The 16,035-nt window shown below is 33.8% G+C and overlaps 1 protein-coding gene and 1 non-coding gene across 6 annotated transcripts in view; both read right to left on the bottom strand.

The window, feature by feature from the left end:
* The window catches only part of LOC102578544 (phosphatidylinositol 4-phosphate 5-kinase 9-like), a 16,222-nt gene extending 4,368 nt beyond the window's left edge, over window positions 1–11,854 (bottom strand). The window contains exons 1-9 of one of the 5 annotated variants that reach the window (XM_015309601.1): window positions 11,792–11,854; window positions 11,312–11,471; window positions 8,834–10,193; window positions 6,696–6,863; window positions 6,093–6,258; window positions 5,455–5,565; window positions 4,305–4,492; window positions 2,776–2,933; window positions 1,444–1,606 (exon numbers count right to left, since the gene is read on the bottom strand). In XM_015309601.1, the coding sequence (XP_015165087.1) occupies window positions 1,444–1,606; window positions 2,776–2,933; window positions 4,305–4,492; window positions 5,455–5,565; window positions 6,093–6,258; window positions 6,696–6,863; window positions 8,834–10,080 (2,201 nt within the window). In that variant the 5' untranslated portion in view covers window positions 10,081–10,193; window positions 11,312–11,471; window positions 11,792–11,854. The other 4 variants (XM_015309602.1, XM_015309603.1, XM_006349462.2 and 1 more) reach the window with 4 other exon arrangements.
* Window positions 1,049–1,102, bottom strand: MIR5303A (microRNA MIR5303a). The gene has a single exon (NR_130352.1). It is a non-coding gene; the product is annotated as a microRNA MIR5303a (primary transcript).
* Window positions 11,855–16,035: the final 4,181 nt, after the last annotated feature.

Below are 16,035 nucleotides of genomic sequence, written 5' to 3'. Positions count from 1 at the left end.
CGATTTCTTCAAGAGCTTGGTTTGCATCAGATAGAGTATATTGTCTATTGTGACAGCCAGAGTGCAATAGACTTGAGCAAGAACTCCATGTACCATGCAAGGACAAAACACATCGACGTCAGATATCATTGGATTCGTGAGGAAGTGGAAAGTGAATCATTTCACGTCAAAAAGATCCACACAAGTGAAAATCCTGCAGATATGCTGACCAAGACGATACCGAAAGACAAGTTCGAGTTATGCAAAGAACTTGTGGGTATGAGCTCTCTCTAAAGAATATGAAGATACAGTGGCAAGCATCAAATCTACTCGTGAGCAAGTGGTTAAATAAGCTTCAGAGTGCTGTGGAATCTGCTGAAAACTTAATAGAACAAGTCAATTATGAAGCTTTTGTGGGGTCCAGTCCCACTTTTCTTTTTTAGTGTCAACAATTGCTGCATGCAATTGTCAATTGTTGGCAAATTGCAATAGCAGCAATTGTTGAAAAACACAGCAATTAAAAATGCTTTCGGTGGCACAACTTTGACATACTATGTATAGTGTTGAAATTTGCAGTTGCAAATTTCTTCTATAAATAGAGAGCCCTTCGCTCATTCCCAGACACACCAATTCACAGAGAGAGTAAAATATTTAGAGAGCTGTGAGGTTTCCATAGACTATATAAGAAAATAGTCTGTGAAGAAAAATAGAGTGTGAGCGATATTTTAGTAAGGTGGAAATCAAAAGAGTGTTATTCTTTTTGAGTGTGTTGTAGTCACTTTGAGTATTGTATTCGTGACTACACAGTGTAAAATTCCTTACTATAGTGATATCAGTTGCTCCTCTTGGCCCGTGGTTTTTCCCTTATTTAGAAGGGTTTCCACGTAAAATTCTTGGTGTCATTATTTTCCCATTTTATTTCCATTACTTTTACCATATATATTTTTGTGTTTATCCGTGTTTTCCCAACACAAACCCCCTTCGGCGGAAAATTGCATTGTTTATACATGGTTAAAATTATTTTTTATGTAAATATAGTCTGTTGCTTGGACTCTTCAAAAATGTCAGCGGGTGCGTGTCGGATTCTCCAAAAGTAGTGTATTTTGGAGAATCCGACATGGGTGCGGCATCAAAAGTGAAGAGTCCATGCAACTTAGTTAATATAGTAGATGTTGAACCCCCTTCGGCTTCTTCGTGTGTTTACTTCTTCATCTATTGAACCCCCTTAGTGAAAATCTTGGCTTCGCCACTGACCGGCTCAACTGCTAAGTCTTGCTTAATGACAGTGTTTTACGTGTCGTGGGAACTTCTAATAAACAGAAGTATTCATACTTAAACTTACTCGGCACTGTGGTTCAAGTAACCTACTGAGTCCTGCAGTACATTGTCCTAGCATGGTTTTCTAAGCGTGCTTAAAATGCACTGACAAAAGGAAAGTAGCACGTTCAAGCTTTTTGAAAATACCTTGCTGTCCCAGGGAGGAGGAGATCCACTTCCTTGTCACCAGTGGCAGATGATGCTCGCAATCGTCTGCCTCTGACATGAGAACCCACTACAACACAATTATCATCTGCACCACGAGGGATTAAAACAAGGCCTTGGGGTGATATTTCATCCTCCGGAGACTCTATAATTAACAAAAGAAGAAAAAGTTCAGAAATAGTGATTAGTTCTAGAGGCAAATCCATGATTTTTAGTTTATGTGCTCTGGACCATAATCCTTTTTTGTTTACTGGGTTCTGGATAAATTATTCATACATAGTAAATGAATGTTTATACAAAAACAAAGCTAGAGCCAAAGATACTGGGTTCTATCGAACCCGTAAGTATAAAGGTGGCTCCACCCCTGGTGATCGTGCGCCTTCACAGATTAGAAAGGGAGATCAGTAATATACATTAAAGAACTATTATGCTTTCTGGCCCATAAAAAAAATAACAAAGAACTCCCAGTATTGATACGAAACTTCTATATTGTATAAATACATCTAGTATTGGTGTATACAAAGTATGCACAAGCTACATTTAACACACAAAAGAGTCCTAAACCTCTGATCTATTACTAGAACTCTGAAGTCGATGACAAATTCACTGTACAATGTAAAATCTTTTATTGTTCTGATGCCTATGTCACATACTTGTTTGAACGGTTTTTTTTTTTTAAGAACAGGAGAGGAATTTCACATCCATCTCTAAATAATTTGATAGCTTTTCATTTATAATGTGTCACACGGTGGCCTGCAGTAAAGATTTGTGTGCCCAACTTCTATAGAAATGGTATGAGCTAGATGGAAAAGTTCAAAAACATGAAACCACTAAAGCTCATCGAAAATCAGAGTCAATAGAAGTAAGGTTCTACCATGGGATTCCATTGCTAGTTATCTCACATTTTTGGTTACAAAGGTCCCAAAAGTGATCGATAGCATAACAATAGAATAACTCCTCAGCCTATTTATTAGTGAAAATTAAAGGGCACTCACCTTTGCCTAAATGTTGAAAGAAATGTCCTCTAGTCCGCTGACTGTTCCATAGTCTTTCAATATTTCTAACTCGTCCATACTCAGCACACAACCAAATCAGAAAGTTTGTCTATTTTGTACTCTGGAATTTATTCTTTGAGATTAGATTGGTGTTCAGGGCTCTCGTAAATAAGTATTTTCTAGACTTTACTGCTGTTCAGATCTTCTGGACCAGTTAAATTTATAGACACCAGATACTGAATTTACCCGGTTTCATGGTGATAAGCCTCAGAGTTGTTCAACCACATAATTACTTATAATCTTTCAGAAACAAACCTACCATCATCTGCAACAATTCCCAATCCTTCTGTTGCTGTACATCCACTGCACGAGATGGGAGATCGTAGATGCTGGGGTGCTCTATAATGAACACCTAACAAGAGGCTGTAATCCATTATGTGCTGCTGCTCCAAAAATTTGCTGTCAATCTCAACCTGCCTGTACAAGTACATGGATGTCAACAAACAAAACAAGAGCATTTAAAAGGATTTTCATTGAAATGAAAAAAGCAAACATCATTTCAAATCACTTATCCAACTATTTCAACTTTCAGTATACTGTTTAACACATTCATTGTATACTTATTACCATAGGAACTTGAATGAATTCATAAAGATTTATCATTCTAGTGTGAAGTATGTGACCATATAAAAGGGAAGACTGTCAGATGATCTCTGGATGACACTATTTTTTTATTCCAGGTTAAAGTACCAGATGCATGAATGCACTCGAAACTTTACTGTCTTCTAAAAACTTGCAGAAATACTTGAAGAAATTTGCAAGAATGCATAAATAAGAGGGGGGGTTGAAAATTTAAAGAATTGCTTCACAGGGCAGGGTGGGGAGGGTTGAGATTTTTGCAGGTTAAGCCAACCCCCCACCCCACCCCCATTGTCATCCTTATTAACATAGAGGTTCTAGAGAAGTCAAGGATCATCAAACATAAAGAGAAATACTCTCGAACAGTTTTTGAATGCAAGTGGTAACTGATTACAGGGAAAGTACTAATAGATCCATGCTCTCTAAACCATACTCTTATCTTATTAAATATGCAGAAATACAAGAACTAGCCATCTCCAACTTAGAAGAATGGAGAAAACAGCAATAAAAACATTCATTTTTTGCAAATATTTGGTATGAGCGAAGCCGGAACTTTCCACCATATTTGATCAGATGAATGATGTGAAACTATTACTAAAGCATACGGACTATTACAAAAAACTGTTACTAAAGCATACGGCTACTATAGTAGCTGAGAAATGCTAATAGCCTAATGCAAGGAAATAGAAAATATCAAAACTAGCTACTCATGGAATTATTCAACTAACTGCAATTCATTAGTTTTTCCCTTGTTACAAGAGAATTGTTTCAACTATTAAAAGGCCTTAAAAGTATCATGCTACTGACGGGCATTAACCGAAGGGCTAACTGAGCCACTTTGTGCAGCACAGCAATATTACCAGAAAAGCATAACTGGTGCTGTTCAAATCCTTGGATATCTAACTGCACAAAGTACTTTCTATTTTAAATGCTAAATAACTAAAGGACTAGATCAAATTTAAGAAAGAAATTTTGTTAAAGCTAGACAAAAAGATTTTAAGAAACAAAGAAGTCCTTTTTACTTACATTTACCAGTTTAAAAAAAAAAAGATTTTAAGGAAGGAAGAAGTCCTAGCATATGAACATTCACTAATATTTACAAGAAGCCCTATGGAAGATCTATGTACAAATAAGAAGAAAAGAAAAGGTTAAGTGCATAAACATCAGCGGAAATACATGCAAAATATGGAATATTTTACCAAGACTCACTTCAGTAAAGCTTCCCGCCAAGAAGGCTCTAGATAAAAGCAGTAGTTCAAATCTAGATCCTTGAGAATTGTGTTCTCGTCAATTTCGACCTTATTTGCGGATCGTCCAAGTGAGGAACCTTTAAGATCAAATCTTCGGTGGATTCTTAACTCTGTGCAGAACATATTTCCCATTACTACAAAGCGTAACTGCAAATGTAATTGAAAAAAGAAAAAGAGTTAAGCTTTTTATATGCAAGAGTCTATACATTCTTTCTTCAAATGAGATCATGCACATAAAAAAGTGTTCTGGAACCAAACCACCAAATGAGGAGGACATGGGGGAAAATGATACTCCTCCATCTCATTTACATGGTCGTATTTGTGTTCAAACTATTAATTTGACTTGTGGATTATAGTAATGATAGGGAAGCTGAAGCATATGGTAAAATAACATTTGCACATCAAAGTTAAAATTTCAATAGTTTATATTGTGAAAGTTGTATAGAAACGGAATGGTGCCAAACATTTTGGGACATCCAAAATGGAAGGAGAGTCCTAGAAATTGGGATGGAGGATTTTCTGGCTAACAATGTAAATGAGTCCCCCCACCCAGGTTTTGGTTCTCATGCAGGTGTTAGTGTGCTAGAAGATGTATGATCAAAATACAAAAAAAAAAAGTGAACAAATCATTATATATTAAGATGAAAGACAAAATAATGAAAGAAAGAAACAATAAAAAGCAAAAGCACAAAACTCATTCTGCATTCACTTTAATTTGGTTTATACATTTAGCATAATAACTTAGATGGTGTAGTTATTACTTTTGATAAGTATAAAACATATACTTGTCACAAATTTTACTCAGATAAACATATGAGTTGATTATAATTAAATATCTCAACATGTAAGTATGTACATATCAATTTAAAGTTTTTCAGATGTGTTATATGATATTTCATGATTAGTCATTTTTTGTTTCTATGATAAATCAACTTCTTACTTAAATTAGTAACAGAAGTTTATGAAATTTTGTTTTCATTATTAAACACTAAACATATTTGATGTAATATAACTTTCTTAAGTTGTCTTAACTTTGTGTTGCTCAGTTTGTAGAAACTCACAAGTAAATGAAAGGAATGATGAAATAATTTGAATGTCTAAATTTATACCATTTGTCCTCTTGAGGGCTTTATCATGTGAAGACCAAAGAATTTAGTGATGAGAGTATTCTCATATGCCTTGACATGACGATGATAATTTGGAAGCATTTGCAGCAGAACCTACATGTAAAATGCACGTTAATAAGAATTATTACCAACCCACTAATTGGAAAAATTCTCTTTTCCATATACCTAACTTAAAAGTATCAGAGGAATGCTGATAAATTAGTCAGAGATTTTAAAAAGAGTTGTTTTGAGAAGTTAACTACATTGTAAGCACTATCTTAGTGCTGCTATGCAATAAAATTACGTATCAAAACAAAGACTTTATAGCTATAACAGGAACAAGAAAACATGCCAAGCATTAGCCGGGAAGGATAGCTCTTCAAGAAGCATGTTGAAAGAGAAGAAAGAAGAAATTCCAGATTCGATATTGCCAAGGCAATCTAACGAGATAAGTGAAACGTCAGAATGAGGAAGTACTTCGATTAGCCCTATCTCTATCTCTTAAATAATCTTTTCCAACTACCTGTAGATGCGTTCCCTGAACTGAACAATCATGACTACCACCCTGGTAAAATAGTTTAAGAGGCGGACTGTGATACATCAACGCATGAGATTTAATCATTTAAGCTAAGATAGCATACCTTAACTTCTGACTTCCGTAATGTCTTAATCATGAAACGACCATCTTGAGACAGGAAAAACACACTGCCACTTTTCCCAGGAGAAGAAAGTTCTCTAAGTGCATCACTTCCACAGATGGACATCATGTAATCAGCAGTATCAATCTTGAACAATTCCCTCAGATTCCTACAAGAAGGTAAATTCATTCCACTTATTCTACACATGCATATAAATGAACAAACAAAATACTAATAATTAGCTCGACTTCTACGACACCATCTGTTGCACCTAGAAAATGAATATATGAAGGGATCCAAGTGGTTGGCTCAGTTCATCAGTTATTCAAATAAAAATGTTGGTCACACTTCTTTTATTATAAGAAGATCCTCTTTCTTAACTGATTAGCAAAAGCGAAGTAGATCAGAGAGAAGTCATAAAAGATATGAAGCTGTGATTTACATATATATCTGTATACTAAAGTCAGTTAGATGTACATTCGCTGATCCGGATTCCGTTCGAATAGATCAAGCTATTTCCTCACAGTTGACATGCCTTCAAGACAAAAAACAATGGAATCACAAATTGCAATTGACTTTGAAGGTAGAAGATGGTAAATGACAAACCTGAAAACAACTGGACAATAATCTTTCCATTTGAAATTTTCTGATTGATGAGAAGGTGTCAGTTGAGATCCTTTTTTAGGAAAATACATCCGAGAACACGCACAGGCACCAAAATCAGAAGCTCCCACTTCTCGCCTTTGTCCCGGTGTAACTTTCCCCGCGCTGTATCTGGTCATATTTCAAAACTTTTCAACATGAGTAAACTAGAAGCTTAACTGGTCATAAAGTTTCATATACGATAAACAGGAGGACAGTAACTCTTTGTCCAGTATGATTGCCTTTCTTTGAACCTCACAGTCACATATATGGACCATGGTGTCTGTTATGTTCAATATTTGATGGGAGTTGCAAAAACTATCAGTGAATCAATTTCAAGCTGGCGATTACAAAGATAGGAAAAGAGAAGAACGTAATTGAAAGAACATCACTGCACTATGTCTCTTTTGGCTTATATGGACTGAAAGAACCAGTGAACTTTTCAATATAGTGAGAGTATTAAAGGATCCTTTTTGTTTCATTTATACTTTTGTGTACAGAGAGGATCCCTGCTTGTATAAATAGATGGGATGACTTGTTATATGAAGGTGCTGAACCACAAAACAAGTTTGTATATATTTTAATAACCAGCCTGGTACATTTATAATGAAATTGAGAGGTACAGTGGTAGCGCACTTGGCATGATTCAATCAAAAGAATTTCATAAGCAACATTAGCAGTGCATGACTAAATACATGTGCTGAATTGCAGTGAAGAATTTAGTGCTAGACAAACCTCAACTTCATTTGTTTGCGCAGCATTTTAGGAGAAAGCAAGGCAAAAGCAAATAAACGTGTCTACATGGTTAACCTCATCATATAACAAATGGGTCCAACTAATAAACAAGTTTTCACATCCAATACTGTTTGCACTTCAGGAGTAACACAATGAAATTATAGACAGGGTTGTATGGGATAAAAAGGTTTTACCAACTCCACCGACAGAAGAAGTTTATATCATCAATTTACATTCCAGTTTGCTCCAAGACTTTCCCTTTGTTCAATTCATTATTATCTGATTAATTAAGTAGCGTGCTCCTGCTGCCAGCAGACATTTTCCCAGAAAAGTTTATGTAACCGTTTCTTAGGAAAAAGAATTGTGCAAAAAGAAAAGATATCTGGATTGATGTAGTTTTTCTGAAGATATTTGAGTGTTTGGTGGATGAAAGAAAAACTTCTCTTTCAAAAACACACCAAAATCACTTCTTCAAAAAACAGCTTTATGAAAGAAATTATTTTTGTAAAACATCTTGAAGAAACTTCAGCAGATATGCGTTTGTGGAAAAAAGAATGTTACGAGATCTCACAAAAGTTACCACAAACAACTGCCACCTAAATGGATGTGACCAAAATACCAAGATACTAACCATGATTAACCTCGTTAACATAATTCTTCTGATCCTTTGAGTATAGGAACTTGTTATTCTGTTTTTCGCCTATGATGTATTTTACCTTTTTTTAAGTCTAACATGAATTAGTTATCAAAAGAGACTACACTTTTTTCCTGAATGGTATTCCTTCGTTTTTCCATGATTATATACACAATTTAACAACTTTCAGCATCTAACTCAGAATTTCCAGTAGATAGAATTTTATGGAAGATGCAACCGTCCTTTGACTTACAAAGACATAACTTTGCAAAGATGCAAACTTCCTTTGAGTTGCCTTGATATCAAGGACTTCGATCCTTCCTCCAATTCATAGTGATTTACAGAAAAATAAGAATCATAGCAAGCAATTCTAATGGTCCTTCCATGTATTCAAGTAGCAAGAAGAAACCATGATTATTACCCACAGGAGCAGGCGGATGCAGACATTAAAACCTACTTCATTTCCAACTGAATATCAAATTCAACTCTCTTTTTCCCTTTTTCTTTTCCTTTTTTGTTAACGACCATAGCTAAAGAAGATAATGGAAATAAACATATAAAGGGACTAGTATTATAGCATGATAGATTTATATTTTACCAGTTTATCTGTTGCTTAAGTAGTTCGACAAACAAAAAGGAATCAATAAAAAACAGCACCAACAAAGTCCAGCAAAAGTCAATCTGCTGCAAACATGAGAAAAAAACAAATTTTGAGCAGACGTAAGTAGTGTACCTGATACCAAGCTGCAAACTAAGCATTACATTGTAGCGCCTATGACCCTTAATAATTGCTTCACCTGGCCTCTTCGATTCGCTCGCAAGTTTCCTTTGTCTCCTTTTTGCTGCTCTTCTAGCTGGTGAGAATCGATCATTTAGGACAACCTCACTGATTAGTACACCTTGCATGTATTCTCTTTCTAAAATTGGAGTATTCATATCGTTCCCAGTGTCAACACCATCTATATCATTTCCAATTACCTTCTCAATAGCTACTTCAAGACTCCATCGTCTTTCCAGAGTAACATTAGTGGGGTGTGACTGTTCAAGATTTGATATGTCCCCCTTTGAAAGCCTATCATATGAATGTCTGGAGGATCCTTTGTTTCCACTTACTTTGACATTTTCTGTATCTACTGAAGAGGAATGGTAAATATGCGAGACTCGTTTTTGTTTTCTCAAATCTGGCAGTAATCCTTGTTTTCTCAAAGCATTGAGGTAAAATTCCTGACCAGCCGTAAGTCTGCTACCGCTAGGATAAAATGTTCCCTTTCCATCTTTTAGTCCATGTGTCCATGTTCCAATATAACAGCCACCATCTCTCCAAGTATATGCACCAAGACCGTGCATCATACCATTTAACCAGCTTCCTTCATATGAATCTCCATTGATCCAAGTGAGAATTCCTTTTCCAGATAATGTCCCTCCCTTCATATTACCCACATAGACATTCCCATTCCCCCATTTATACTTACCAGGTCCTTCAGGGGTTCCTCTAATCCAGGACCCTCTGAAAAAATCTCCATTGGGATACACTTGATACCCTAAACCATGTTTGAGGTTGAACCGCCAGCGTCCCCTATAAGTCACTTTATCAGGAGCAATATGCATTCCGTCACCATGCATATAGCCACCTGAAAATTCACCATCATATACAGCACCAGTAGGCCATTCTAGTTTCCCATGCCCGTGCCTCATTCCATGTCTCCACTCACCCTCATACCGACTACCATCAGACCAGACATACTTTCCTGAACCCTCAGGTATGTTTCCCAGCAGAGATCCAGAATACGAATCCCCATTTGGTAAGAAGAGATCCCTAATTCTAAAGCTGGTGCTTTCAGAAGTATGATTGACTTCACTGTTTGTCCATTTACTAGAGCGGTTATTTTCATTAATTAACACAGCGTCGAGAGACGTTGTCCTATCTGACAAAGAAAGTGTTTTTCCAATGCTATCAACAATGGCCACAGAGCCAGACATGCAAAATTCCAAGAAGTTTCAGTTTTATATTGGATGGAAGAGGACAAGATTCCCTCACTAGCTAAAGAACACCCCCAATATAAAATGATTTGATGAATTTCCCCTGCTTTGACCTGAAAGGAAGAAAAGCAGAGTAGTTGAACCCATCGATAGACCTATTCGACCTATAGAACAAAACAACAAAGAAAAATTAGGGGAAAAAATTAATTCTTTCTCAGTCCACAAATAAGAATAGGAAGCTAGACCTCTATTCCAATAGTTGTTGTAGTTTGTTGACTCATTCAAGAAATAATAACCATGAAGGTCATATTCAACACCATATATACCACAAAAGGTCTATGAATTGAATATTCATGAACAGATGGGTATACCGTATATCAGATCATATTGACCTCAATAATATGAACAAGTAGAGTATGCCTAGTACAGCATCCTAACTTCCAGGAAATTTGTAGTCCCAAAAGATGAGTTAACACTATCTTAACGGCCAAGAATCAACACAAATTTTTTATCTTTTTATAGGTTAAGCATGAAAATATTAATCAGCTCACTTGGAATCCTTATACTCAAGTCATTACCCAAAAGATGATTTTTTTTTTTTATGACAAGGGAAAGCCGCAGCCACTACCATTTGAGTGCGCACAGGGTAAAATTCCGCTCCTATGCAATAGCTCACAAACCACATAGAAGAGGTAACCCGCACTAGGCAAGCCCGGTGCGACGAGCTCAACCCAGAAGGCAAACCCCTTGCTTTCGCTGGCAAGGGGTTTCGAACTTGAGACCCAAAAGATGATATCAATTGACATTTCTAGCTACTGGTCGCCCTAAACTGCTGTAGAATTTGCACAAGAAAAGTGAAACCATAAAGAAACGCACACACGAGTCATGATGCCCCCGAAAATACCATTTAAAGGGTGCATCAAACAAATGCCTAACAACTCAAGTCACAGTAATATCAAATAATTTATTCTCCTCCATACCAAAAGAACAAAAAAAAACTTGTCTTTTCAGAACAAGATCACACAACTGGTCCCAAACCCAGATAAAGGAGAAGGGTTGCGGTAGGCTGGCACCCAACGTAAAACTTGTCAATTTACGATGAATCCTCATAATACTAATGGAATAGTGAATATTCACATAACCAATCCTAACATGTTTGTTCTTGTTCAGAATTTAGTAATACAACATTATCATGTTTTGTGATAGAGAGAATTGAAGAATTAGAATTCACCTTCCCACCATCCTCTTAAATTCTGTTAGGGATAACTTGCACCCACCTTGATCAATTCTACATGATACCTATCACCTCCCGCCAGCAACAAGTATAACATGAGACACCGGAGTTCTCAACCCACCTCATCGATCAGTAGCCTTGTATTGCTTAAAGCAAACTAACCTCCAACAAATGATCAAAAAGGCAGCTTGTAAACAGTTACACATTAATAATTCAAAATTTCATAGAGATTTCGCTGCCAATATTTCTTTTTATCACGCTTTAAGCGTGTTGAATTCAAAATGTTCACGATAAACAAAAATAAAATCAATCAGTGAACAAAAAAAAAATCTGAAAGAGAACGATCAAAACCTCAAAAAGAATTAAAAAGCAACAATCTACATTATACAATACATTTTTTTTGTATTCGAAAGAGACACAAACATAATAATCATATACTATTTGAATAAAATATGTGTAGTAGAGAGAGAAAGATACCGCGAAGGACGAGCAATGTAGAGAGAGAAAGAAAGCGGAAAGTTGGAAGAAGTAAAAAGTGCCTTTCAGTTTCAGTTTATGTTTCGCTTTCTCCGTGATATATGAATTTCGCTCTTTCGCAGACGAGAAAAATATATATCAAAAAGACATCTTTGCCCGTGCAAATACTTTTTTTTATTCAATTATTTTTATGAATGGTGTAGTAGTATTAATTAGAAGGAGATATGGATTCGTTTGGTATAAGAAATAAGAATAAATTGTCTTGAAATAAAAAAAAGAGCAACTTTCACATATAGCAAATATAAAAGTCATATTTGTCTGTTATAGCTATAGTTTGCATAATTGCGCTTTGATTTGCGATGAATCCTCATAATACTAATGGAATAGTGAATATTCACATAACCAATCCTAACATGTTTGTTCTTGTTCAGAATTTAGTAATACAACATTATCATGTTTTGTGATAGAGAGAATTGAAGAATTAGAATTCACCTTCCCACCATCCTCTTAAATTCTGTTAGGGATAACTTGCACCCACCTTGATCAATTCTACATGATACCTATCACCTCCCGCCAGCAACAAGTATAACATGAGACACCGGAGTTCTCAACCCACCTCATCGATCAGTAGCCTTGTATTGCTTAAAGCAAACTAACCTCCAACAAATGATCAAAAAGGCAGCTTGTAAACAGTTACACATTAATAATTCAAAATTTCATAGAGATTTCGCTGCCAATATTTCTTTTTATCACGCTTTAAGCGTGTTGAATTCAAAATGTTCACGATAAACAAAAATAAAATCAATCAGTGAACAAAAAAAAAATCTGAAAGAGAACGATCAAAACCTCAAAAAGAATTAAAAAGCAACAATCTACATTATACAATACATTTTTTTTGTATTCGAAAGAGACACAAACATAATAATCATATACTATTTGAATAAAATATGTGTAGTAGAGAGAGAAAGATACCGCGAAGGACGAGCAATGTAGAGAGAGAAAGAAAGCGGAAAGTTGGAAGAAGTAAAAAGTGCCTTTCAGTTTCAGTTTATGTTTCGCTTTCTCCGTGATATATGAATTTCGCTCTTTCGCAGACGAGAAAAATATATATCAAAAAGACATCTTTGCCCGTGCAAATACTTTTTTTTATTCAATTATTTTTATGAATGGTGTAGTAGTATTAATTAGAAGGAGATATGGATTCGTTTGGTATAAGAAATAAGAATAAATTGTCTTGAAATAAAAAAAAGAGCAACTTTCACATATAGCAAATATAAAAGTCATATTTGTCTGTTATAGCTATAGTTTGCATAATTGCGCTTTGATTTGCATAATTCGCTAGATACATTCAATTTTATACAAATTGTTCAGTTTTGTATAAATTCATTTATACATTGTAATTTGTATAATAAGATATGTATTTGTATAATTATAAGTGTATAGGATGGAGATATATGTATTTGTATTTGTATATACACTTTTCTCTCGCTTTATATAAACACAAACGCATTTTATACCGAAATGTATAAAATGACTAATTGTATACCGAAAATGGCTAATTGTATACCGAATCATATGGCAAAAAATGGGATGTTTGCTGCAAATTACAAATAAAATAAACTATGACTATAACATTTAATTTGAATTAATAGTTTGTTATTCAAACAATTTTCCCATAAAAAATAGTCTTGAGATAAAATTTTATTATCTTGTTTGGTTGTCATGTTTGAGATAACTTATTCCACCATTTATATCATAGTGATGGGATAAGTTATAACTTATCCCATGGATATTTAATCCTCGGATAACTTGTTAGTTATCCCAACCAAACGACCCTATGTTGCCCTCGTCTACAAACTTTAATATATATACTCTTCAATTTGATGGTTTCCCCAAATCGATCAAAATTACTCAACTTCAAGTGAAATTACCTGATTTCATCTTTTTAACTCTAACCCAACCCAATCTATCTAACTAAATATAGAATTATTATTTTTTCATTTTGTGCTCGGTTATCTGTTTTTGATGTACAACTATAATCTACCTTCGCACTGAAGTCCTATTTAGGGGGCAAAGTACTCACTATCAAAGTCAATTTTATATTCAAAACTCAAACCCAAAAACTCTGATTAAGAATAATAAAATACTTACCAACTCACCATAACTTTTGATGGTACACAGAATTCAAACTTTGTTGCTTTCTGCAAGTATCCAACGAAACTCTTTCCTTTACTTTAAAGAGACGATTTCTTTCTTAATTACAAGGAAAGTTGATTAAAAATTAATCTAACTTAATTTGTCTATAATATATAATAAGTCAAATAGAGTTGTATTAAATAAATTGAAGCAAAGAGTTTTCATCAAGTAAGGAATGCCTCATTGCACATACGCTGACTTTGGTTAATTTGTCAACAAATGCTAAATGGCCTGATAATTTGGCCAGAAATTGGTCAGAAATTTAAAAAGACTACAATATCTTTTTTATTTTAAAATAAATTGATATTTTTTCTATTTTTTAGTTAAAAGGTATTAAAATTAAAAGAGTAAAAATGTTTAAAAAGGTAAAATAACATAGATAAAATACCATTCTGGCCAAAAGGATTTTTCCTATTTTTAATTAGTGCTTCATCAACTACTTATTTTTTTAATTAAAAAACGGAATGTTGTCATCAACGTGCACAAATCATTATGAATTAATGTGGAATTCAAATATTTAATTAGCAAGCTTTGGTAATTAAACTCATAAAAATTGACATTTAAGCCCTAAATAGTTCTTTCTTTACCAATGTGTTTATTTAGCTCATAATTAGTTTTATAGGTTAGCCCACTATTTCTTTCGTTCGTTTTTACTAGTCCTTTATTAACTTCATATTCTCCTTTAAGTAATTATTTATTAAGCGTTTATTTTACTAAATCTTTTTATAGTTATTAGTGGTAAAGATAATATTGGAAAAAAGAATTATTTTATTTTGATTTGTTGTAATGAATAAGTAAAAAAGAAATTGTTATATATTTAATATAAGAAACTAGTAAAAGAAAACCGAAGAAGTATTTTGTAGGAGATATTTGTTAGCTAATGATTTGTTGTCTTGTTTTGGTAAACAAATGACTTTATTTACAGTATACATATATAACTTAATTTTTTGTTGTATTAATTTCTTCAGAGCTTATAATATTGCTTAAGCATTGTTTTAACTATATTCTTTGTTGTCATTTAAAAAAAATATTATTTAATATTTAATATTCGCATTAAAATTTAATTAAATCCGATTTTATACATTGCATGATCCATTTTTAAATCAACACTCCCAATAAAATTATTTCACCATTAACCTTTGTGGATTAAATGATTGTTTTAAGATATCATTATCAATCCAAATTCTGTCACATCCATTTTTAAATCAACACTCCCAATAAAATTATTTCACCATTAACCTTTGTGGATTAAATGATTGTTTTAAGATATCATTATCAATCCAAATGCTGTCACAATGCATCAATCTTCTCATCATAATGGAATGCCCATAACATGTGCACCACAACATTGTTATAAAATAATTTTGGTCGGTATATTCTGAAAAGGACTACTCAATTTGTACCATCATTTCCACTATATATTGAACAAACCTATTATTTAAAAAATAAAAATAAAATTGAAGTTCCTAGGTCAAGGAAGTTACTTGTTTTTTTTAAAATAAAATTATTAGTATTTTAATCTTATAACTGGAATGAAAAAGACGGCTTTTCATAAATAACAAAATGTCGGTTTATAAGTACTAAAAACAATATTAGAAACCTAAAAGATAATAATAAGAATATATTTTCCTTTTTAAAAAAATAGTTGTGGTGTTCCAATTTGACTTTGCTTGCTCTATAGCAGCCAATGCCTCCCCTTGTGAACTAAAAAATTTCCCCTTTCTAAAAAGTTTAAAATGTTGTATTATTTTTTGTTTTGTACTTTATCAATGAGATATTTGTACGAAAATTACATTTTTAATAGGAAAATTACACGGTCAAGTAAACATATAGTACTAGTTAATTAGTCATCATAGGTATAATTTTAGTTAATTATCACTCGCGACCTACATTCATTCAGTAATAATTACGTGGGCTAGAGTTTCAAGTTTGTATATTTTGCACGTTTATATAATTCGTGCAAATTTTTACATATTTAAAAATTATGAATTCAGATAAACCCGCAAAAAGTTTCATATGTCTTTGTGTTGATGTTACTTCTTTTTGTT

The sequence above is a fragment of the Solanum tuberosum genome, unplaced genomic scaffold (assembly GCF_000226075.1).
Source record: "Solanum tuberosum cultivar DM 1-3 516 R44 unplaced genomic scaffold, SolTub_3.0 scf00106, whole genome shotgun sequence".
In the NCBI taxonomy this organism is placed as follows: Eukaryota; Viridiplantae; Streptophyta; class Magnoliopsida; order Solanales; family Solanaceae; genus Solanum; species Solanum tuberosum.
Note: the sequence above shows the minus strand (reverse complement) of the source record. Positions and strands in the feature narration are given on the sequence as shown.